This window comes from Pongo abelii, chromosome X (assembly GCF_028885655.2).
Source record: "Pongo abelii isolate AG06213 chromosome X, NHGRI_mPonAbe1-v2.0_pri, whole genome shotgun sequence".
Lineage (NCBI taxonomy): Eukaryota > Metazoa > Chordata > Mammalia > Primates > Hominidae > Pongo > Pongo abelii.
This window is the reverse complement of record NC_072008.2, coordinates 38,575,263-38,601,997: the sequence shown is the minus strand read 5'-3', so window position 1 is coordinate 38,601,997 and position 26,735 is coordinate 38,575,263. Positions and strand designations below refer to the sequence as shown.

At 40.3% G+C, this 26,735-nt stretch overlaps 1 protein-coding gene across 1 annotated transcript in view; it reads right to left on the bottom strand.

Moving 5' to 3' along the window:
* The window catches only part of OTC (ornithine transcarbamylase), a 99,388-nt gene that overhangs the window by 62,154 nt on the left and 10,499 nt on the right, over nt 1-26,735 (bottom strand). Inside the window, exons 2-3 of the mRNA XM_009234719.3 lie at nt 9,028-9,126; nt 6,049-6,204 (exon numbers count right to left, since the gene is read on the bottom strand). Coding sequence (XP_009232994.1) covers nt 6,049-6,125 — 77 coding nt within the window. The 5' untranslated portion in view covers nt 6,126-6,204; nt 9,028-9,126. The remainder of the gene's footprint in view (nt 1-6,048; nt 6,205-9,027; nt 9,127-26,735) is intronic.

The following is a 26,735-nucleotide window of genomic DNA, read 5'->3' as shown; positions in this document are numbered from 1 at the left end:
CAGCCTGACCAACATGGTGAAACCTCATCTCTACTAAAAATGCAAAAATTAGCTGGGCATGGTGGCGGACGCCTGTAATCCCAGCTACTCAGGAGGCTGAGGCAGGAGAATCACTTGAACTCTGGAAGCAGAGGTTGTGGTGAGCTGAGATCGCGCCGTTGCACTCTAGCCTGGGCGACAGAGCAAGACTTCGTCTCAAAAAAAAAAAAAAAACTTCCACCACAGCTAGTGAGGGGGGGTTATGCTGTTTATACCACTGAAAAATCATTGGAGTAGTCACCACCTTTCTCAATTCCATCCACGAGGTGGGGCAGGAAATGTTAGCTTGGGAAAAAGAGCTGTTTTTCATAGATATCAAGAACTAACCAGGGAAATTTACCACTGGAAGGAAAGCAAATACAACGGTCCCAGTTTAAATTCCTATCCTGTTTACTGTCTCCTCATAGACCTCCCCTGGCTCCAAAATGGAGTTGCCACACCTCTTTCCTAAGCTACATAAAAATTAGAAGAGTTCCACAATTGTACCACGTTAAAACAGTTCTGACACAAGCCTCCTTTTTTTTTCTGGTCTGTATCAAGCATTTTCTTGCTTTTGGGTGATAAAGCCACACTTGAATTAGCCAGGTAAGACTGCTGGCATCAATGGCTATTAAGTTCCCCCTAGAGACCTCATTCTTCAATAGGAGGCAGCCTGCTCTGGTTCACAAGCACCAGAACCAGGGCCAAATGCATTATTCGAGTCTCCTGTAAAATGCTTGCTTTTCTTGTACCAAAGCATACAAGAAGTAAATCAGAGTAAACAAGAAATCTTGGTACACCAGACATAAACCACATTATTATTATTCAGGCTGCACATAAGAGGGAGGATACAATGTTGTGGGAAACAATGAGAAGCACGTACAAATATTCCATCAAAACTGTCACTGCAGTCTGGTCAGAGCCAGAGCCCTTGAAAAAGGCAAGTCTAGTTCCTTATATTCATTTTATTCCTTGAAAAAATAATTACAGAGATTTCTTAACCCCAAATCACTGAATGCTAAAAAGCTAAGCCAAGGTAATAAGAGATCCTTGTATTAACTTTACCCAAATATCTTCCTAGCTACAAAATGGAAGAGTATTTGCTACTTGCAGAATGAAACCTTTCATTGCTAGTGTCTGCATTTTCCAACTCTGGTAAACTGGGGGGTGGGAGAGACTTGGATGTATTTCCTGGTATAATTGTATTTTATTGGAAGAGAAAGTGCTTGATTTGAGTAAAATGTGGTCAGTCAGAAACTGATTTTGCCAGAGTAGGAAAAAATTCAGTGTTAAATGATACTCTGATCCCCATGGACAATTTGAGATAAAGACTTTAACTTCTGGAGACATAAGAGGGGACCAATGGGCCTTATGGCTGAGATTTTTATGTTTCTTTAACCTGGCATTAATACAAGAGCTAAGGCATATTTTCTCGTGTATGTTTTTTCTCTTTACTGAGATATTCTGGCTGTACCTAAAAAAGGATATTAGGCAAAGGTAGATTGGCCAACTTGATCAATTTGAAGGGATCAAAGTAATACAAGCAATGAAATGAAAAGAGCAGTGCCTTTAAATATTTGAATTGTAGTCCTAGTTCAGCCCAGATTTAGGAATAAACAATGGCCTTGGGAAGGTTATTTGCCATCTCGAGCCTCAATTCTTTACCTGAAAATTTAAGAAAGTGAACGAAATCAGCGATTCTCTTTGTCTATGTCTTCCCCCCACACTCATGAAGTTTGTAAACTGGAGCCACAAGAATTTTCAGTGGCCTAACTTTAATTCTATCCCTTTCTTTCCTTCTCAAAAAGGCATATTAGAATGCATGCAAGAGAAAGGAGCTGTATTTTCACAAAAAAAAACTTTGCAGTGATCCCACTGATGTGAAAAAAAACTCACAAATTATTTCCAAATTTATGCTTATTAACAATAACAATAATAATGTATTAATAAAAGTTTACTTGAAACCCTCCTCACCGTTGCCACATACCCATATGTGATATAAATTATTGATAGAGAGAGGAGGCAGCCAAGGGCCCCTGACCCCGCGACCCCCAGAGAAACCCCACGTTCAAGCCTAAAACAGACTGTAGGCTGATGAACAGGACTGCCTGTCCTGGATGAGGCCTGCCCTTTCCCCCCACTCCCCCGACTGATTCTTTCTGAATAATGCCCACCTGCACACTGGGAGGACAGGGTGGGGCCTTGGGGAAGTTCGCACTGCACCTTTTGGAGGGGGGAGGAGCTAGGCCTCTCCTGTTCCTGTGTGGTAACCTGGCATTCAGTCTGTGAGATGGGGGCCTGTTAACAGGAACCCCTCTGGCTTTGCTGAGTTTTTTTCCTTTTCACCCAATAAATTCCGCTCCCCCTCACCCTTCAAAGTGTCTGTGAGCCTAAACTTTCCTGGTCATGTGAAAAGAATTCAGTTTTTTCTACAACATTATTATTGATCACTGAGTGACTAGTAGTTTCTAAGATACCTGAAATCATTAAAATTCTAAAGTTGTGAAACTTCTCCTCATCTGAAAATTGAAGAATTCAGATGAAGGCTAGCTTTCTGCAGACCTACTATTAAAGGTCTGGAAACCTGAAACTGTCAAAAATCAGTGGCTTATTTTATCTAAGTTAAATTACTCAATTACTAAAAATAAACTAGGAAACAAATTCCACTGTTGGCCAAGGAAAACATCATGACCCCATTCAACTTTTGGTCCCATCTCTTGTATGGTTTTCTGAAGTGAAGTGATTTTTTTTTTTTTTTTTTTTGAGACAGAGACTCGCTCTGTCACCCAGGTGGCTGGAGTGCATTGGCGCGATCTCAGTTCACCGCAACCTCTGCCTCCCAGGTTCAAGCGATTCTTCTGCCTCAGCCTCCTGAGTAGCTGGGACTACAGGCGCACGCCACCAGGCCCAGCTAATTTTTTTGTGTGTGTGTATTTTTAATATAGACAGGGTTTTGCCATGCTGGCCAAACTGGTCTCGAACTCCTGACCTCAGGTGATCCACCCACCTCGGCCTCCCAAAGTGCAGGGATTACAGGCGTAAGCCACTGCGCCCAGCTGAAGTGATGTTTTTAAAAGGCATTCATTTTAAGTTTTGACATTGTGAATAATCAAAGTGCACTGTTTTCTCTCCTCTATGCGAGAACATGAACGTCTTATAATCACGTTGTCTGGATGTCCACGTGTGTATGGATGGGCATGTGTGAGAGACGAAGGGAGCATAATGAGTTATGTGAGCCCTTATAGAGGTCTGGAATGAAATACCTGAAAACTCATCACCTCTGGCTCCAATCCATAACCTCCACAGAATTGGGTAGCTTAGCTCAATATTCTCTGAAGAGATTTCTATTTGTGAGATGAAATTGAACTGCACTTACAAATTGGTCTTTTCTGATAAAGAAAGAGTTTTTTTTTTTAGTGGTTTCTTAAAAAGCTTTAAGTGGTTTCCCTAATAGGTAACAAATCATAGGATATTCTCTATTATCCAAACACAGCAAGGCTTTGGAGCCTTGTTTATGACATGGAAAGCCTGTGAATTGGGTGTTTTCAGCAGTCTTGGTTTCTGATCCTATCGATCTTGTTAAAAAAAAATTTAACTGACTAAAAGTGATTGATCTAGGGGCTGTGTGGATGGCTTCAGCCTCGCTTAAGCTATTATTTTATCATGTCCATGGCGATACGACTGCTCACTTCAAAACCGCGATTCCTATTTTGTGGCACCATCAAACTCTAACCACATATTTCCTATTATTCTGGAGTAGTAAACTCATGTGGTATGTTACATAACAAGGACCCTCCACCTTTCCCAAGAGATGTGGGAGAAAAAAAAACTTGAATCCCTGTGAAAGGCTGAAAATCAAAGTAAAAATACAGAACAGGCAGAGTTGACAGGGAGTTTTTCTCTGTTGTTGAGGGCTTTGTCAAAGGTTTAAGTCTTACTGGAGATCAGAAATTCTGAATTTATCTAGCTGACAGGTAGTGCAACTAACCAATATAGTAGGAAAGAAAAATACCTATGCCACGTGAGAATGCATGTCAAAACCATTTCAACATTATCTCATTTTTCAATAGAGATTCACACTATTGAGTTTCTAACAATATGGGTGACTCGAGGCTTTCACACTTTCAAATAGAAAGTTTGGATTTGGGCCGATTTAGCCATACTTTTGTGCCAGCCCCCATTCACTGTGAGAAATAGCTCACCAGGATTTTCAGAAATGCAGTCTGGCTACTGGATATAGACAGTAGTGTATTAGTAAATACAGAAAAAAAAAAGTCCAACTGTTTGGAAGAGGTTTTACTTGCAAAATTTAATCCATAATAATTATTTTAAAAATCAATTATCATTGTAATTTTCAAAGAACAGTATAAGTTTAAGTTCCAGGCTTTGATTATTCATTCAGTTGGGTGTTTTCAACTCAGTGATGATTCCTTGTTAAAAGCTATAGAATAAAACTTCATCACATTTTTATCTGATGTAACTCAGTGTAATGGAATATTAAAATAAATAATGAACATTGGTCTGTCACTTTTTAGGTTTCATATACATTATCTCACTGATTATCACTAGACTATGAATTCATGTAGCTGGAGTGAAGTATCTTTTTACGTTATTTACCACTGTATCTCCAACTCCTTGATAGGGCATGGCACAAAGTAGATGTTCAATTATATTTGTTGAATGAATGATTGAACCACCCTCTAAAGTAGGCAGAACAGGTATTATCCTTTTTTCCATTTTATAGGTGAAACAACATTGCAGAAAAGTTTAGTGACTTGTTCAAGGTCATATAGCCAGCAAGGGTGGTGCTAGGCCTTGAACCTAGTTCTTTAGACTTTTCTCCAGGTTGTTATCTGATCTAACTCTGGCACTAATTGGTAAACCCCACAATCATTCTGGGCTTTTTTTACCTTATACTTAAAATAAGAGAAGTGAAACAATTTCAATTGAATATTTGAGCTGTTTAAGAAATAAAAATCACATTTCCTCCCAAAATAAAATAAAAGAAGGCATTATTTCATGGCTCTGAGGTCTCAACTAGGTCTAATATTATGGGCTTAATTTACAATATTATTTATGGTATCATTCTGACTTCTGAAAGCCTTATATTCACTAAAGAAGTAGTGCTAATGGTGGAGTCCAGAGAACCTAGAACTGTCAGCTGCTCCAGAGAAGGGATGCCCAGGGCCACGATCACAGGTCCACTTACTAATAATAAAAGAAAACTTCAGACCAAAAGCTTCTTCCTTAAGGAAGTCGGGAAGGTTGCTTTAGGTTATAAAGAGGCTCTGAAGAAATTCTATCTCATTATTAACATGAAACTGTTCTAGAAGCTTTCTAGTAGTGATGTCTCCACCTGATGGCCTTGTTTACCCAGCTAACTCATCTCCCCTGTTCCCTTCCCCTTTCCCTTCCCCACAGACACACTCCATGCCATCTTCAACCACATGCACAATGGTTGTAAGCAGGATGTAAACTTTTATAATGAATTCATTGGAGACAGCCTGCTTTGCACATGCCAGCAAGAATTTCAGGGATGGTTTTCAAACTTGTATTTTATTTTAAAATGTCGTTATCCCCATCACATATAAGGCTTCCTTGCAGCAGCTTTGTCAGTATTTATTAGTTGCTACTTTGAGTCTGTTTCTTCAAAAGAACTGATTAGTCTCAACATCTTAGAGTGATATATTGTTTTATAGCAAGCCCAAATACAAGCTGAAGGCCCTGTGTAAATTACTTCCCCTAATTTCCTTCAGCCACTTGCTCGTTTAGAATGTACACAAACGAAAGATGTCAAGAACGTTCAGTCTGTTATACCTGCCATGGGTGGCTTCCCCTACAGCACACGGTGAAATCTGATTACAGAAGGACTGAGAAATGAAAGCTCTGCTGGAATTAGAGGCAGCTGTCTCAAATAGAGTAAAGCAGAGCGTGGCACTACACTCTGCAGAAAGAGGCCTTACTGCAGAATATAGTTTTATGCATCACCATGATTCCTAAATCAAACCCAAGTCTCTGACCATCACTTACCAAAAATTTCGAACCACGAAGTTGTGACCATTTCTAAAAGCTGCATTGTTCAACAGGATCCTCAGATTAAACAGCATCTTCTTTTAATCGTGAAAAGGATGATTCTATGCCCTTGAAAACTCCACAGCAAGTTAGCCAGCGGGGGCCACCTAAAAACTAAGAAATGTGTTCAGTTGCAGTGAGGGAGCAAAGGTAATATCACCCTTCAGCTTCCTTATCAAAGTCCCCTGGTTAGAGATACTGCAGGGCAGGGTGCAGGAGCATTTGAACTTTATGCCAAGCTCCACCACTGTGTATTTTTTTTTGGAAGAAATCCTGACTCTTTTATTGCCTGTCCTCCTCATTTTTCATAATATATTTATACTGTCACACGCATGTACAAAATCAATTGACAAGTACTCATTGAGGATATAATATATGCAAGGCTCTGTAGTACTGGCTGCTGTGAAGGTGAGTAGAAGTAACTCACTCAGAAAATGCAAATTGGCACTGCAAAAACACAGATGTAGATGTGACAGCCCTGAGTAGTACTATTTCCATTTATTTCACTTTTCTACCTCTAATTGCCAGTCTTTCCACAAAAACAAATAGAAAGAAGTGCCCTGGAAGCTATTTTGGGGGTGCAAGATGATAGAGAAGGTATAGTAAAAATATCCCAGTCCTGCAGCTCCCTTTGTGCCTTGCACATAAGCCTTCAATAAAGAAATAATTGCTGGCTGGGCACGGTGGCTCACGCCTATAATCCCAGCACTTTCGGAGGCTGAGGCAGGCGGATCACTTGAGCCCAGGAGTTCAAGACCAGCCTGGCCAACATGGCGAATCCCCGTCTCCACTAAAAATACAAAAATTAGCTAGACGTGGTGGTGCACACCTGTAATCCCAGCTATTTGGGAGGCTGTGGCATGAGAGTCGCTTGAACCTGGGAGATAAAGGTTGCGGTGAGCCCAGATTGCACCACTGTACTCCAGCCTGGGTGACAGAGTGAGACTCTGTCTCAAAAAAAGAAAGAAAGAAAAAGAAAAGAAATAGTTGCCTGTTGATTCTAACAGGAGCCCACAGTCAGTACAAGTGGGAAGTGAGGATACCATATGCTCTTCCCCTAGCAGCCTATTCAGATCACTAAGGGGCCATCTGCAACTTCACATTTATTCATTTATCCTCAGTTAGAAATCAGGTGATTCAAAGTCAATTCTGTATCAGATACCGGGCTACACTGAAGTTTCAGAGAGGGAAGATGACATCACCTTTGCAGAATTCACAGTTCAGTAAAGGTGGTATGATTTATAAACAAATATCCATAATACAAGCCCATAGGAGAGGTCCAGACAAAGTTGTCTGGCTTCAAAGAAGCGGGAGCCCTCTAAGGTAGGAAGGGCAGGAGGAAGGAGAGGAGGGGCAGGGGTAGGGCTGCCTCTTCTGGTCAATTTATATGACTTTAGCAAACCCAAGTAAATATTTTCCAGAAGTTTGTGGAATACCAAAAAGTGTTATTTAAATACCAACTATGGCCACCTCAGGAGCCAAGATGTTTGTGATGTCATAATTAATACTAGTAGAGAAATAAATATTGACACCATTTCCTTCTACTTACAGAGAATGATGTGAGATAAAGTGAGGGGAAAGACTGACATTTCCCAACCGCTACCAAATCTTCCATTCTGGAAAGGATATTCCAGGCAGAAGCAACTGCTTGCAAAGGCACAGAGGTGAGAAGGGAGAGAGTGAATTTGAAAACATAATAAAGCATCTTTGAAGAGGCAAACAAGGCCAGTTATTGAATAGGTTTCAGAGAGCAAAAGCACTCCACATAATACAGGAGTGAAATTGAATGTTTGCATGGAGGCTGAGGGAGATGAGGCCAAACCACAGGCTAATATAAAGCCCATAGCTTGACCCCATATCTTCACTGAACTGTGCTAGCCATACACACAACTCATATTGGTAATGCTTCGGAAGAAATCAAGAAGTGTCTGCAGTTCCATGCTAGAGAGTACAGGCAGCATTTTTGAGATGCCAAAGCAACTCACAAACCCTCCTAATGCTACAGATGCAGGAGCTCAAAGCCAGAGGGAACTAAAAAAAAGTTATGATACCAATAACTCCTAGAGAAACTGGAAAAGGGGAGCTGCACCACAAGTGGGATGAAGTTAAAAGCAATTTCACTGAATCTCAAAAGGCAGGGCATCTCAATGAACTTGTTGAGGGGTAGATTTCAACTACCCAGCTTCTGCTGATTGTGTCACATGTGGAGTCTGTTTTACTTTACAGGATTTGATGTTCATCCTCAGAATTCATCCAGGGGCTCTTGCTGACCCCATGATTCCTCTAATTCAATTTTAACTTTCTTGTTTGGCTACCTATCTAGCTCTCTTTGTTCACCTAGCCTTTCATTCATCCATTTTTCTCTGCCACCATCAACAATTGTGCAGCCATCATAAGCCAATCCTCTGTGCTGTGTGGGTTCTGAGAGACAGAGTGATAAAACAGGAATGATGAGTTCCTTCCAATATTCACCATTTGGAATGACTCCAGAATACAATTTCTGTCTCCGCTCTCTGACCCCAAACATCTTAACCAGGGGGAGGGGCTTGTTACCTGCTCCCTTGCTTCAAGCCACAGGAGACCTCCAGCTTGACTTGACCCTCTTCTAACTTCTATCATCAGGGGGTGGGGATTAGATGGGGTTCCTGAAAAAGGTGGCACTGATTTTTGATGAATTGCAAGAATCAGAAAATAGTCAAAACTAGAGGGAGCTACAAAGGATATTGTAGCAAAAAAAGGAACCTGTGAGTAGACCTAAAGGAAGGAACAAATAGAGTGTGTAGGATAACAACAAATGATATATAACTGGAAAAATACATTCCATCATTGGCCATTGAAATGAAGCCCCACTACCACCAAGCACGCTATGAAAACAAAAAATTATGAGTGTCTGTGTCTTGTTTATATCTCCTTGGCATTCAGTCTTCCCCTATGTACCTGCCACTTCTTAACGCAAATACTCACTGCTGTCTTCTTGAGGATAAACTTCTCATATTCCTCACTCTTCGTGTGGGTGGCTTAGTCCATTTTGTGTTGCTGTAACAGAATACCACAGACTGGGTAATTTATAAAGAAAAGTTGATTTGGCTTACAGTTCTGGAGCTGGGAAGTCCAACAGAATGGTTCCAGCATCTGCAGAGGGCCTTTGTGTGTTGCCATTCCATGGCAGAAGGTAGAAGGGCAAGAGAGGGTGACAGTGAGAGACAGAGAGGATTGAACTTGCTTTTATAACAACCTATTCTCTTGATAACAAACCCACTCCTCCCACATTAATCTATTCATGAGGACAGAGCCTTCATGTTCTAAACATCTCTTAACAGTCCCACCCCTTACTACCATCACAGTGCCACTTAAATTTCAACATAAGCTTTTCAGTTGACATTCAAACCATAGCAGTGGCAACTATGAAGCACATTCTACATGCTCCCCAAAAGGTCCCCAGTGGAATTGAACCTCAATTGCCCACAGTAATAACCTGCTCATCAATCTACCCTGTATTAGCCACCTTCCCTTCCCTGTCTCATTTCCCTCATTACCCTGCCAGTGCTTCCTGGGACTACCTCCCAAATCAACTACTTGAACCCAAATCCCTTTCTCGATGTCTGCTTCTATGGAAACTCAACTTTTGCCCAGATCTACCTTCTCAACAGTTTTGCAACACAGCTTCTTGTTCTTTTCCCCCTGGCCCTCCTATCTTTGAGTTGGTACCTGAGCTTTCTGTGTCAACAACTTGGTCCCCAATACCATATTGCACCCTCACTCTCAAGTTTAGTCCCAGTTAGCCTGTAAATAGTGGTATGCTGGTAAATGTTTAATAACTAGCTCTTCAAACAAACAAACAAAAGCTCTGAATTGTAGCAGTCTGACTTGTAAGGTATAAATATTCCCACCACAGCCAATTTCAAGCTACGAATGTGACATCACTGAACACAGAGATGAAGAGAGGAATAAAAATAGTTCTTAGGAGATCGAGACCATCCTGGCTAACATGGTGAAACCCCATCTCTACTAAAAATACAAAAAAATTAGCTGGGCGTGGTGGCGGGCGCCTGTAGTCCCAGCTACTTGGGAGGCTGAGGCAGGAGAATGGCGTGAACCCGGGAGGCAGAGCTTGCAGTGAGCCGAGATCACGCCACTGCACTCCATCCTGAGCGACTGAGCAAGACTCCATCTCAAAAAAAAAAAAAGAAAAAGTTCCTGCAAGCTACTGTGAGCTGGCTCCAGTATACCACTGTCTACTACTCCCATCCACAAAGGAGGATTTTCTCAAGGTTTGGAAAGAAATATTGAAGCCAGATTGTTGAGGGCCTTGAAAGCCAGATTATAGAGTTGAGAATTTTGAGAATTTAATCTGTAATCAAAGGAAGATTATTAAAGTTTTGGAGCTGGGGCAGACAAGAAGACATATGTCATTATTTGCATTGGGTTTTTTTTTTTTTTTCTTCTCTTGCATTGGGTTTTGAAACGATTAACCTGGGGCCATTGTGTGAGAAGTACAATGTGAAGAAAATAGAGGCAAAGAGACAAAGAGGTTATTGTGTGACAAATATAAGGCCTAAACACATATTAGGGCTGTGGAAATAGAAAACAGGAGATGGATGCAAGAGCAATTTAGAAATTAGAATTTGTCTATCAGGAAAATTGATTGGATGTTGAAAGAAGGGAGACGAAGAAGTTAATGAGATGCTAGGATTTCACATTTATCCTATTACTGAGAATAAAATTCCAAATAGCCAAATGTTGCTATTGGGGATATAAAAAATGTTAGTTCTCTGACATTTTGAGCTTTTAAGTATCTGTATAAACTTGAAATATTTCTTTGAAATTGCCAGTATGCTTCCCTAGTGAAATCCAAGCACTGAAGAGGGAATCAATGTGATATAAAGGAAAGAATGATGAGAATGATGTTTGAAGATCAAATGTGACCTCTGGCTCAGTCACTCACTCATGGTGAATTTGGCTAAGTCATTCGGTACCCTCAGAGTCCTCACCTGTCCAACCAAATAAAATGAGTTATTATGGTGCTGTAGAAATTTTAACATGCTAATCAAACATGAGGTATAGTGTCTAAGAGCCCGGGCATAGATAGTTATTATCAAAAAAATACTGCCAATTTGAGATCCATACAAACAAGACAGATGGTGATTACTGCAGTGGGAAGCTCTGATTTGTTTCAGAGTGTTACTAGTTACATAAATAATTTTTATAGCTGGTTGCCTAGAATCTTTAAGATCCTAAGAAGCCGCAGCATTTGCATGCAGTACACACTAGTTAAGTCTTCCGAGTTCTGTGGGATTGTTGCTGGTGAGCTATTTTCCACTGGATATGGACAAAGAAGCTTGTATCCTTGTCTGAGACCAGTAGCCACCCTGTGACAATAAGGGGAAGTAGCCTTAGAAGGAAGCCGTGGTTGGCTGAGTGGAAGAAGGAAGGAATCTTAGTCATTTAGGACATCACTGAGTTGCAAAATCAACCAGCCTCATGAGTCTCCCTACCACTTGCCACTTCATTATGTGAAATAGCAAATGTCCTCATAGAAGAACAATCCCTCTGGATTGGGGTTTTCGTTACTTGCAATCAAATGCATGCTAACTAATACACAATTTGGCTTAGGTATTTGAAGATTTGTTTCTTATATAACAACAGGAAAAAAATAATGTTCTAGAAGTGGATTCTAGTTCAGAACCTATTTATTGGTTGAATAACCTTGGGGAAGTCCGTTTCCTTATCTGCAAATGGAAATCAATACTCTCTTACAATTTTTCTTTTGTTAAATGGATGTACTTGATATGTTTTATTATTTAAAAAATGCTTATATTAGTATGTAATAAACTTAACATTTTTTAGCCTACTGTGCTATGAGTTGTAACACGTGTGTAGATTTGTATAACCACCACCACAATCAGAATACGCAATGGTTGTATCACTCCAGAAAACTCCCTTTTAAATTCCTTTGTAATCACATCCTCTTCTTTTCTAATCCCTGGCATACTGATCTTCTCCTCTCTCCCTTATAGTTTTGCCTTTTCCAGAATGTGACATAATTGGAACCGCACACTATGTAGTATTTTTGGACTTGCTCCTTAGCATAATGTCTTTGAGATTTACCCATGTTGTGTGTATCACTAATATGTTCCATTTTATTGTTGAGTAGTATTCCATTGTATTATTATATCACAGTTTATTTATCCATTCCCCCATTAAAGGACAATTGAGTTGTTTCCCACTTGAGGAGTTTGTAAATAGAGTTACTACAAACATTTGCATATAGGTTTTTGTGTGAACATAAGTTTTATTTATCTAGGGTAACTATCTAGGAGTAGAATAGCTGTATATCTGGTAGTTATATGTTATGTTTAACTGTTGAAGAAACTGTCACGCGGTTTTGCAGAGTTAATATACCATTTTGCAATCTCAGCAGTAATGCATGAGAGGTCCGTTTGTTCCACAACCTTTCCAGCATTCGGTATTGCAAATATTTTTCATTGTCACCCTAACAGTTATGTAGTACAAATTGTGGTTTTAATTTGCATTTCCCTAAAGGCTAATGATGTCAAGCATCTTTTTGTGTCCTTATTTGCCATCCATTTATCTTTCTTGGTAAAATATCTGTTAAATATTTTACCTACCTTTTTTTTCTTTTGAAGATAGAGTCTTACTATGTCACCCATGCTAGAATGCAATTGAAACCACCTTTGCAAAATTATGACTGAGACAGTGAAAGAAATCTAACTTAACCAAGTCCATCTTGCTTCTAACCTCCAAGCTGTCTTTGTTCATTCCTGGGCAGAGGCTGAACTAACTTTGGGAGAAACTTAGTTCATAGTTTATGGTTTAAACAAAGACGATATCGGCCCTTTCCCAAAGCAGACCTCCTTCCTTGGGGACTAGATTGCCTTTGTAGTAGAAATTATGGTTTAGGGTCGGGCACGGTGGCTCATGCCTGTAATCCCAGCACTTTGGGAGGCCAAGGTGGGCAGATCACTTAAGGTCAGGAGTTCGAGACCAGCCTGGCCAACATGGTGAAACCCTGTCTCTACTAAAGATACAAAAATTAGCCAGGTGTTGTGGCACACACCTGTAATCCCAGCTACTCGGGAGGCTGAGGCAGGAGGAACCCAGGAACTACTGGAACCCAGGAGGCGGAGGTTGCAGTGAGCTGAGTTCACACCACTGCACTCCAGCCTGAGTGACAGAAAAAGACTTTGCCTCAAAAAATATATATATATGGTTTAGGAGTTATGCAGCTGGAGGCTACAAAATTCTGACCCTCCCTAAACTGCTCCTAAAATCAGTGCTTGGGGTATCACTACTGCACTTGATGGATCAGCTGGCACCACCAGATCAATAAACTGGCTCATCTGACCTTGTGGCTAATGTTAGTCCTACAAAGGAAGTCTAGTCCCCAGGCAGGAAGGAGGTCACTTTGGGAAAGGGGTGTTACCGTCTTTGTTTAAACCATAAACTATAAACTAAGTGTCTCCCAAAATTAGTTCAGCCTATGCCCAGGAATGAACAAGGACAGCTTGAAGGTTAGAAGCAAGATGGATTCGGTCAAGTTAGAACTCTTTCACTGTCTGTCATAATTTTCCAAAGGCGGTTTCACAATGGTGTGATCATAGATCACTGTAACCTTGACCTCCTGGGCTCAAGCGATCCTCCAACCTCAGCCTCCCAAATAGCTAGGAGTATAGGTGTGTGCCACCACACCAAACTAAATTTTTTGGTAGGTATAGAGTCTCACTATGTTGCCCAGGCTTGTCTCACATTCCTGGTCTTGAACAGTCCTCCAGCCTTAGACTCCCAAAGCACTGGGATTACAAGTGTGAGCCACTGAGCTTGCCTGACCCCCATTCTTCTTCTTTTTTTTTTTTACTTGAATTGTTTATTTTCTTAATGTTTAGTTTTGAATGTTCTACATATATTCTGGATACAACACTTTTGTGGGATATGTAACTTGCAAATGGGTTTTCCCAGTCTGTTGCTTGTCTTTTCAGTCTCCTGACTATGTTTTTCACAAAGCAAAATTTTTAAATTTTGATCAAGTTCAATTTACCATTTGTTTCCTTTCTCTGGATCATGCTGTTGAACTCTTTGCATAACCCAGGGTAACAAAGATTCTCTCCCTATGTCTTCTGAAAGTGTTGTAGCCTTACATTTTCCATTCAGATCTGTGATCCATTATGAGTTTTGTCTAAGGCTTGAGGTTGAGATTGAGTTTTTTTTTCCAAATGTGGATGCCCAATTTCTCTTTTCTTAAGAGTCTTCTATGTCCCAGGTCATATCTAATGTGCTGAAGGACCCAAAAATCTTCACGTGTTAATATTCTAATATTCCCAGAATGTTTTATAAGCTGTAAAGCTCTGCTCTGTTGTGAGACTGTATTGTTTTGTGGCTTGGACCTGTGTGGAAACTGGCAATAAGAAATAAATTAGAATTATTATAGTAAAGGAAATCACCCATCAGCTGGCTCCTTTTTTTCTCTCCACATGTGTGTGTGTATATATATATATACACCAAAAGATATATGTATATCACCAAAAGAGCTCCTGATTTACAGAGAATCTGAGAATTACTTTATTTTTTATATTTTATGTTTTTTGTTTTTTGTTTGTTTGTTTTTTTGAGACAGAGTCTCGCTCTGTCACCCAGGCTGGAATGTAGTGGCACAACCTCGGCTCACAGCAACCTCTGCCTCCTGGGTTCAAGTGATCTGAGAGTTACTTTCTAATTAACAGATGGTAATGGTAATGGTAGTTTGTCTAAAAATATTGATTCAGGGGTGTTTTCTTGCTACATCACCACTAGGTATTTATTCAAACAGGTGGGCCCTAGGAGAAATTGTGATATCAGTGAAGATTATCTCTGACTCCCTCTCCATCCCTTTTCCTGCCATACCCTTTCAATTGAGGCATTTGAAGAAGGTAGACAGGGTCCCTCATAAAGGCTAAAATTCTGAACACAGTGTGAAATGCCAATCATCAAATTCAAGTATAATCTCGCTTCTCTCTTGTCATATAGACCACATTTCCATTGAAATCATTATTCTGTTAATCATTCGCCCTGGAAGTTATTGATTTTAAGCAGAATCCAGAATTTTTCAAGCTTAGATATGGACAAAAGTCTCAAGTCTCTTTTTATTTTGTGATCTGGTAAATTTCTGCATAGAAGACAAGATTAGGAAATGCACAACACAATTTATGAGGTAAGAAAGGGGTAAATAAATATGGTTAATGACCCAACCTTGTGTCAGAGGCAGTTGAGATGCAAAGGGCGAGGTTCTCTTTCAAGGATGCCCTTTTATCTCTTCAAGTTCCCACACAGAATCCTAGAGCTATCTCTTCTTCCATAGGCTGATTCCAATTCCTCCCCATTGGAAGTTCAGAGGTTAAACTGCATAAAGGAGATTTGTTAGCAGACCGAAAGCTATCAGGCACTGAGCAAACAGGGAAATCACAGAGGTTCAAAGTTCACCAGTGTCCCAACAATCAGCCCTAATGCTCCCTGTGACTGCCAGACACTCCCAGGGCCTGAGTGATGAGAACCCCATGAGATCATTTTCATTGCTTTCTACTGACCAGGGCTTGGTCTAGGAGCACTGTCCCAGTAATAATTTTCATGGCAATATTCTCCCCTTGAGCCCAGGAAACACGTCTTGGATGGCTTCAAAAGTCACTGCTTGGTGAATGCCTTCTCTGTCCATTTCTAGTTTTTGGTGAAACTTGAAACCATCTTTGTAGTTGGTGCCTCTCTTCAGACCCTGCTTGGGAGGTGCTCTTGACCTGCTATTGCTTGCTTTATTGGGCTGTATCTACTAAGCAGGGGCTCTGCCCTCACCTTAAGCTAATGATTAAACACAGCCTTCTTCTTTCAAGGCTGCTCCACTGGTGACAACTATGTGGCCTGTAAAGATGGGACATATTTAGGGTCTGGAAGATAGACCATGGGAATCTTGTCTTCAAGATTCAAGAGAAACAAGCCCTTTTCATGGGGCTTCGTTGAGTGTTTGGAGCCTAGGTCATAGGTGCTACATATTCACCATTATTGATTTATTCCTCCAGAACTTTTCAACTGGAGTTCACCATTTCTTCCAGGGAACCAAGGAGTTCATGGATTTCCAGGTCACCTTCATTGTTATGCAATGTATTACCATTAAGAAGTAAGCAAATCATCTGGCAAGCAGTACTAGCAGCTCCTACTCATAGCTTTGTTGTGAGGATGAAATGAAATAATGGATAGAGAGTACTGTATCACAGTACCTAGCTCAGTGTTCAATAAATGTTAGCTTTTGTTAACTACTACCATTGGCACAAGTGGTGAGAGGCCCCATCCCTGGCTCAGTTCTTGGCTTATTCTAATCACTTTCCTAGAAATAAAAGTGTTGAGGTGTCCGTCTTTCTTTCATACCCCCATACCAACCCAGAGCTGTATTAAAAGTGAAATTCAGGCTGGGCATGGTGGCTCACGCCTGTAATCCCAGCACTTTGAGGCGGGCGGATCATGAGGTCAGGAGTCCGAGACTAGCCTGACCAACATGGTGAAACCCCGGCTCTACTAAAAATACAAAAATTAGCCAGGCATGGTGGCGGACACCTGTAATCCCAGCTACGCATCGAGAGGCTGAGGCAGGAGAATTGCTTGAACCCAGGAGGCGGAGGTTGCAGTGAGCCGAGATTGTGCCACTGCTCTCCAGCCTGGGCGACAGAGCGAGACACCATCTCCACAAAAAAAAAAAAAAAAGTGAAATTTAAGAAAATAATAAATTTAAATAAAATAAAATAAAGAATAAAAAAAGACAAAAAACAACAAACAAAGAAATCACACTCTTGTCCTCTAAACTAGTGGAAAATAAAAGAAAGAAAGTGTTTCTCACTGAAGACCTGTGATGTGTTTTCTTCTTTCTTCTTTTCTCTTTTTGCCTAAATAATGTGAAAGCCAGGAACTTTGTTCTCCCTCAGTACAGCTGTCTAACATTACAAGTTTCTAACCTTTTATTGTCCTTCTGTGACCCTGTTATGCTAACCAACCTATCCCATTTAAGATGAAAATATGATAAAACAATAAATGATTGTTAAGTACTTCAGAAATACAAAAGACTCTATAAATGCCAAGAGTGATTATTGCCTTCCGGTGTAATGAAGATGTATAATAAAAATGGATCATAAAATCCCTTCACTACCATGGCCACCACTCTTTTTGCCAGTTAAAATTTACAATTACAGTCTGTTTATTCAAAGCAACAGGGGACATGGAAACAACTCAGTCATTTTCTAAAGTAGGTTCCCCCAATCACTTGAACACAGAATGACTCTAGAGACATCAGTGATACATTTTTCAAAATCCATATGAAAATAACACATCAAGATCATCTTCAGTTTCTTATAATGTCACTGAAACCTCCCCACCCCCATACTCTTTTCCTCCAATGCATATGTTGTTCACATATCATCTTCTGTATGTATCGGTTAGTTTATACTACTACGAGGTATTTTTTCTTATGTGCATCATGGCAATAGGACACTAGACACAGAGAATAAATAATCCAGATAATTTGGGGTTAGGAAGGGAGCAAAACAATATGAACAATTTCACAGACATAACATTGAGTGAAAAAACTAGATATAAAAAGTAAAGTGTGTTTTTCATTTACAGAAAATTCAGAAACTGGCTGGGTGCAGTGGTTCACACCTGTAGTCCTAGCACTTTGGGAGGCCGAGACAGGCGGATCACTTGAGGTCAGGAGTTCAAAACCTGCCTGGCCAACATGGTAAAACCCCGTCTCTACTAAAAATACAAAAAATTAGTGGGGCATGGTGGCAGGCGCCTGTAATACCAGCTACTCAGAAGGCTGAGGCAGGAAAATTGCTTGAACCCGGGAGGCAGAAGTTGCAGTGAGTCGAGATGGTGCCACTGTACTCTAACCTGGGTGACAGAGCAAGACACTGTCTCAAAAAAGAAAAAAAAAATCAGAAACTGACAAAACCAATCTATGGTGATAAGAGGATACAAGAGTGGTTAGATTTATAATGGAATGTTCATTAAGAGGGCACAAAGGAGGCCTTACTTTTACTTTAAACAACCATATTATCTGCATATTATAACTTTGATTCTTCTTATTTGTTTCATAATGTTTTACATATGTTATTATTCTACCAAAAAATTAAATACTATGGGGGGGAAATAAGCATTTTTGCCTTCTACCTAATTTTAAAAAGAATATCCTGGTTTATAATTTCTCTTGTTTAAAAAGAAACATGCTTGATCTTGTTTGCAAAAAAAAAAAAAAAAGAAAAAAGAAACAAATTAAAAAAAACAAGGAAGGGGGCAAAGTGTGAATGTATTCTTTAGTTTAGAAGAAACTATTTGATCATGTTAAAGTTAAAGCTATTTGCTAATATTCCCATTATAATTTCAAGTGGAAAGGCATTTTAAACCTGCCAGATATAACTGCCATTCCTGGAAACCCACTTATTTCTTTGGGTCTGGGGAAGCTTGGGGACTTTAGTAGAATTCTATAAGTAATTAAGATGTGTGGAGGGATGCAAAAAGTGGGGTTTTCATTGGAGGGTCTGAACATATTCTCAACCTAGGATTCAGGGTTATTTTCAACCAAATTCATGTAATAGTGTTTCACAATTTTGAAATTTACCGCAATTTTCAACACATTCTGTGCTATTTTCTTCTTTTTCATCCCAACACTGCCCTTTGATTTGACAAAGTGATGTTGACACCTGACACTATTCCTTAACTTTATTAAGTGAGTATAATTAAAAGTTATTTGCGTTCAATTATTTGCTTATCTGCTTTTTTGATTGTGCTTTCTCTTTTCATCAATAACAATTTTAGCTTCGTTTAATCAAACTGGTGAAATAATTAGATAGATAAGAAATTTAAAGTAAAACTGATGCATCAACCTTGATAAGACCCTAAGGTCTCCTAGAATATCAACTGCCTTTATCACCATTCTCCCTAAGGTTCACCTTGATTTTTATATGCATTTTAACTTTTGTGGGCTGAGGTGGAGTGATTACTGAGGGGTCCATTAAAATAAACATAAAACGTTAAAGGGTAAGTAAGGTAAAAATGCTTTAATATCAACTATTATAGGGGAATTCCATAAATATGTAGAATCTGACATATGTAAAAGTTTCATATTCAATAAGAAACTGGGTCAAAATGATCATTTAAAACTACCCATTAGTAGGAGGAGAGAGAGGAGCAAAAAAAAAAAAATAACTATTGGGTACTAGGCTTAGTACCTAGGTGGTGAAATAATTTGTACAACAAACCCCTGTGACAGGAGTTTACCCATATAACAAATCTGAACATGTACCTCTGAACCTAAAATAAATGTTTAAAAAAAGCTACCACTTAGATAAAGGCAACGATCTTGGACTATGTATGCATTTATTAAACTCCTCATGTAAGCATAGTACCTTCCTTACTAGATTTGTGAGAGGTCTAAGATGATAGAGCATTAGACATAGATGGATTAGATATAGATGGACCCTGAATATCTTAGTTTAACTCTCTCCTCCAGAGGACCAGAAAGGTACAGTGATTTCCTTAAGCTTAGGTAAAGGTGGGAGAAACAGAAAGAAAGAAAGTGTTGAAGTGAGAAATAGAAAACAACTGGACTCCTAATGAAAGCACTTTCTACTACTGATTCAGAGAAAATAAGTTTTCATTGCCTGGCATCTGAACCCGCCCCCCAACTAGTTCCCACTGTGTGAGTCTTAGTGTAAAGTATTACTCCCTTTCTCCACCCGCTGCTAAGCCAGGTCATGGGCACATGATCCAGTCTGGAATGCTCCCCACCTGGGGCTTTGGATCTTGAAGGACTAAAGTAAAAGAGGCAATGAGATGAGATTTACCAACCAGTAATGCTGACTGTGTCCCATGGCTAGCAAGGCCTTGCCATGGTGTTTACGTCCAGTAGTGGTTGTGGACTACAGCAAAGTCAGCAGCAACATCCTAACCCAATTTCCTGCTGCCTCTCTTCCCTAGTTTCTCACCTTTGCCCAAGCATTTCTCTCTAGACTTTCCATAAACTCAATGCGTTCCCTGATGGTTTTTTGCCTTCTACCTAATTTTTCAAAGAATATCCTGGTTTATAATTTCTCTTGTTTAAAAATAAACATGCTTGATCTTGTTTGCAAAAAACAAATAAACAGAGGGGGAGGAGCCAAGATGGCCGAATAGGAACAGCTCCGGTCTAAAGCTCCCAGCGTGAGCGATGCAGAAGACGGGTGATTTCTGCATTTCCATCTGAGGTACCGTGTTCTTCTCACTAGGGAGTACCAGACAGTGGGTGCAGGTCAGTGGGTGAGTGCACCGTGCGCCAGCCGAAGCAGGGGCGAGGCATTGCCTCACTCGGGAAGCGCAAGGGGTCAGGGAGTTCCCTTTCTAGGGGTGACAGACGGCACCTGGAAAATCGGGCCACTCCCACCCGAATACTGTGCTTTTCCGACGGGCTTAGGAAACGGTGCCCCAGGAGATTATAGCCCGCACCTGGCTCAGAGGGTCCTACGCCCACGGAGTCTCGCTGATTGCTAGCACAGCAGTCTGAGATCAAACAGCAAGGCGGCAGCGAGGCTGGGGGAGGGGCGCCCGCCATTGCCCAGGCTCGCTTAGGTAAACAAAGCAGCCTGGAAGCTTGAACTGGGTGGAGCCCACCACAGCTCAAGGAGGCCTGCCTGCCTCTGTAGGCTCCACCTCTGGGGGCAGGGCACAGACAAACAAAAAGACAGCAGTAACCTCTGCAGACTTAAATGTCCCTGTCTGACAGCTTTGAGGAGAGCAGTGGTTCTCCCAGCACGCAGCTGGAGATCTGAGAACGGGCAGACTGCCTCCTCAAGTGGGTCCCTGACCCCTGACCCCCAAGCAGCCTAACTGGGAGGCACCCCCCAGCAGGGGCAGACTGACACCTCACATGGCCGGCCAGGTACTCCAACAGACTTGCAGCTGAAGGTCCTGTCTGTTAGAAGGAAAACTAACAGAAAGGACATCCACACCAAAAACCCATCTGTACATCACCATCATCAAAGACCAAAAGTAGATAAAACCACAAAGATGGGGAAAAAACAGAGCAGAAAAACTGGAAACTCTAAAAAGCAGAGTACCTCTCCTCCTCCAAAGGAACGCAGTTCCTCACCAGCAACGGAACAAAGCTGGACGGAGAATGACTTTGATGAGCTGAGAGAAGAAGGCTTCAGACGATCAAATTACTCCGAGCTACGGGAGGATATTCAAACCAAAGGCAAAGAAGTTGAAAACTTTGAAAAAAATTTAGAAGATTGTATAACTAGAATAACCAATACAGAGAAGTGCTTAAAGGAGCTGATGGAGCTGAAAACCAAGGCTCGAGAACTACGTGAAGAATGCAGAAGCCTCAGGAGCCGATGCGATCAAATGGAAGAAAGGGTGTCAGCCCTGGAAGATGAAATGAATGAAATGAAGCGAGAAGGGAAGTTTAGAGAAAAAGGAATAAAAAGAAATGAGCAAAGCCTCCAAGAAATGTGGGACTATGTGAAAAGACCAAATCTACATCTGATTGGTGTACCTGAAAGTGAAGGGGAGAATGGAAACAAGTTGGAAAACACTCTGCAGGATATTATCCAGGAGAACTTCCCCAATCTAGCAAGGCAGGCCAACATTCAGATTCAGGAAATACAGAGAACGCCACAAAGATACTCCTCGAGAAGAGCAACTCCAAGACACATAATTGTCAAATTCACCAAAGTTGAAATGAAGGAAAAAATGTTAAGGGCAGCCAGAGAGAAAGGTCGGGTTACCATCAAAGGGAAGCCCATCAGACTAACAGTGGATCTCTCGGCAGAAACCCTACAAGCCAGAAGAGAGTGGGGGCCAATATTCAACATTCTTAAAGAAAAGAATTTTCAACCCAGAATTTCATATCCAGCCAAACTAAGCTTCATAAGTGAAGGAGAAATAAAATACTTTACAGACAAGCAAATGCTGAGAGATTTTGTCACCACCAGGCCTGCCCTAAAAGAGCTCCTGAAGGATGCTCTAAACATGGAAAGGCACAACCGGTACCAGCCACTGCAAAATCATGCCAAAATGTAAAGACCATCGAGACTAGGAAGAGACCGCATCAACTAACGAGCAAAATAACCAGCTAACATCATAATGACAGGATCAAATTCACACATAACAATATTAACTTTAAATGTAAATGGACTAAATGCTCCAATTAAAAGACACAGACTGGCAAATTGGATAAAGACTCAAGACCCATCAGTGTGCTGTATTCAGGAAACCCATCTCACGTGCAGAGACACACATAGGCTCAAAATAAAAGGATGGAGGAAGATCTACCAAGCAAATGGAAAACAAAAAAAGGCAGGGGTTGCAATCCTAGTCTCTGATAAAACAGACTTTAAACCAACAAAGATCAAAAGAGACAAAGAAGGCCATTATATAATGGTAAAAGGATTAATTCAACAAGAAGAGCTAACTATCCTAAATATATATGCACCCAATACAGGAGCACCCAGATTCATAAAGCAAGTCCTGAGTGACCTACAAAGAGACTTAGACTCCCAAACATTAATAATGGGAGACTTTAACACCCCACTGTCAACATTAGACAGATAAACGAGACAGAAAATCAACAAAGATACCCAGGAATTGAACTCAGCTCTGCACCAAGCAGACCTAATAGACATCTACAGAACTCTCCACCCCAAATCAACAGAATATACATTTTTTTCAGCACCACACCACACCTATTCCAAAATTGACCACATACTTGGAAGTAAAGCTCTCCTCAATAAATGTAAAAGAACAGAAATTATAACAATCTCTCAGATCACAGTGCAATCAAGCTAGAACTCAGGATTAAGAATCTCACTCAAAACCACTCAATTACATGGAAACTGAACAACCTGCTCCTGAATGACTACTGGGTACATAACGAAATGAAGGCAGAAATAAAGATGTTCTTTGAAACCAACGAGAACCAAGACACAACATACCAGAATCTCTGGGATGCATTCAGAGCCATGTGTAGAGGGAAATTTATAGCACTAAATGCCCACAATAGAAAGCAGGAAAGATCCAAAATTGACACCCTAACATCACAATTAAAAGAACTAGAAAAGCAAGAGCAAACACATTCAAAAGCTAGCAGAAGGCAAGAAATAACTAAAATCAGAGCAGAACTGAAGGAAATAGAGACACAAAAAACCCTTCAAAAAATTAATGAATCCAGGAGCTGGTTTTTTGAAAGGATCAACAAAATTGATAGACCGCTAGCAAGATTAATAAAGAAAAAAAGAGAGAAGAATCAAATAGATGCAATAAAAAATGATAAAGGGGATATCACCACCGATCCCACAGAAATACAAACTACCATCAGAGAATATTACAAACACCTCTACGCAAATAAACTAGAAAATCTAGAAGAAATGGATAAATTCCTCAACACATACACCCTCCCAAGACTAAACCAGGAAGAAGTTGAATCTCTGAATAGACCAATAGCAGGAGCTGAAATTGTGGCAATAATCAATAGCTTAACAACCAAAAAAAGTCCAGGACCAGATGGGTTCACAGCCGAATTCTACCAGAGGTACAAGGAGGAGCTGGTACCATTCCTTCTGAAACTATTCCAATCAATAGAAAAAGAGGGAATCCTCCCTAACTCATTTTATGAGGCCAGCATCATCCTGATACCAAAGCCTGGCAGAGACACAACAAAAAAAGAGAATTTTAGACCAATATCCTTGATGAACATTGATGCAAAAATCCTCAATAAAATACTGGCAAACAGAATCCAGCAGCACATCAAAAAGCTTATCCACCATGATCAAGTGGGCTTCATCCCTGGGATGCAAGGCTGGTTCAATATACGCAAATCAATAAATGTAATCCAGCATATAAACAGAACCAAAGACAAAAACCACATGATTATCTCAATAGATGCAGAAAAGGCCTTTGACAAAATTCAACAATGCTTCATGCTAAAAACTCAATAAATTAGGTATTGATGGGACGTATCTCAAAATAATAAGAGCTATCTATGACAAACCCACAGCCAATATCATACTGAATGGGCAAAAACTGGAAGCATTCCCTTTGAAAACTGGCACAAGACAGGGATGCCCTCTCTCACCACTTCTATTCAACATAGTGTTGGAAGTTCTGGCCAGGGCAATTAGGCAGGAGAAGGAAATCAAGGGTATTCAATTAGGAAAAGAGGAAGTCAAATTGTCCCTGTTTGCAGATGACATGATAGTATATCTAGAAAACCCCATTGTATCAGCCCAAAATCTCCTTAAGCTGATAAGCAACTTCAGCAAAGTCTCAGGATACAAAATCAATGTACAAAAATCACAAGCATTCCTATACATCAATAACAGACAAACAGAGAGCCAAATCATGAGTGAACTCCCATTCACAATTGCTTCAAAGAGAATAAAATACCTAGGAATCCAACTTACAAGGGATGTGAAGGACCTCTTCAAGGAGAACTACAAACCACTGCTCAAGGAAATAAAAGAGGATACAAACAAATGGAAGAACATTCCATGCTCATGGGTAGGAAGAATCAATATCGTGAAAATGGCCATCCTTCCCAAGGTAATTTACAGATTCAATGCCATCCCCATCAAGCTACCAATGACTTTCTTCACAGAATTGGAAAAAACTACTTTAAAGTTCATATGGAACCACAAAAGAGCCCGCATCGCCAAGTCAATCCTAAGCCAAAAGAACAAAGCTGGAGGCATCACACTACCTGACTTCAAACTATACTACAAGGCTACAGTAACCAAAACAGCATGGTACTGGTACCAAAACAGAGATATAGATCAATGGCACAGAACAGAGCCGTCAGAAATAATGCCACATATCTACAACTATCTGATCTTTGACAAACCTGACAAAAACAAGAAATGGGGAAAGGATTCCCTATTTAATAAATGGTGCTGGGAAAACTGGCTAGCCATATGTAGAAAGCTGAAACTGGATCCCTTCCTTACACCTTATACAAAAATCAATTCAAGATGGATTAAAGACTTAAATGTTAGACCTAAAACCATAAAAACCCTAGAAGAAAACCTAGGCATTACCATTCAGGACATAGGCATGGGCAAGGACTTCATGTCTAAAACACCAAAAGCAATGGCAACAAAAGCCAAAATTGACAAATGGGATCTAATTAAACTAAAGAGCTTCTGCACAGCAAAGGAAACTACCATCAGAGTGAACAGGCAACCTACAAAATGGGAGAAAATTTTCGCAACCTACTCATCTGACAAAGGGCTAATATCCAGAATCTACAATGAACTCCAACAAATTTACAAGAAAAAAACAAACAACCCCGTCAAAAAGTGGGCGAAGAACATGAACAGACATTTCTCAAAAGAAGACATTTATGCAGCCAAAAAACACATGAAAAAATGCTCACCATCACTGGCCATCAGAGAAATGCAAATCAAAACCACAATGAGATACCATCTCACACCAGTTAGAATGGCAATCATTAAAAAGTCAAGAAACAACAGGTGCTGGAGAGGATGTGGAGAAATAGGAACACTTTTACACTGTTGGTGGGACTGTAAACTAGTTCAACCCTTGTGGAAGTCAGTGTGGCGATTCCTCAGGGATCTAGAACTAGAAATTCCATTCGACCCAGCCATCCCATTACTGGGTATATACCCAAAGGACTATAAATCATGCTGCTATAAAGACACAGGCACACGTATGTTTATTGCGGCATTATTCACAATAGCAAAGACTTGGAACCAAGCCAAATGTCCAACAATGATAGACTGGATTAAGAAAATGTGGCACATATACACCATGGAATACTATGCAGCCATAAAAAATGATGAGTTCATGTCCTTTGTAGGGACATGGATGAAATTGGAAATCATCATTCTCAGTAAACTATCACAAGAACAAAAAACCAAACACCGCATATTCTCACTCATAGGTGGGAATTGAACAATGAGAACATATGGACACAGGAAGGGGAACATCACACTTCGGGGACTGTTGTGGGGTGGGGGGAGGGGGGAGGGATAGCATTGGGAGATATACCTAATGCTAGATGACGAGTTAGTGGGTGCAGCGCACCAGCATGGCACATGTATACATATGTAACTTACCTGCACATTGCGCACATGTACCATAAAACCTAAAGTATAATAATAATAATAAAAAAAATTAAAAAAAAACAAATAAACAAAAAAAGGAAGGGGGCAAAGTGTGGATGTATTATTTATTTAGAAGAAACAATTTGATCAACTTAAAGTGATCCCACTAAATCCTTTTTATTTCTCTAGAACTCTGATTCAGAAACCGGTGTCACAAAATAAGCCACAGGCACCTGACTCTCAGGGAAAATTAAAAATCAGGACTGGCTGACTGACAGTAAACTGAACCTTAGAAACACAGCTGCAAAGCAACTTAAACAGTTGCCTATGGTCACCTGGAATGCCCATTGAGAGTATGATTCAAGAATACTATAAAGGGCATGAGGAGTTCAATGACAGCTGATGAGGTAGCTGTTTCTTATAACAAATAGCTTAATTGTGAAAAAAGTCATTTGCCTCAGCAGATCTGAGGTGGTCAAAGATAAATTCAGACTTTGGTTTGATCCTGCGTGCTGATCA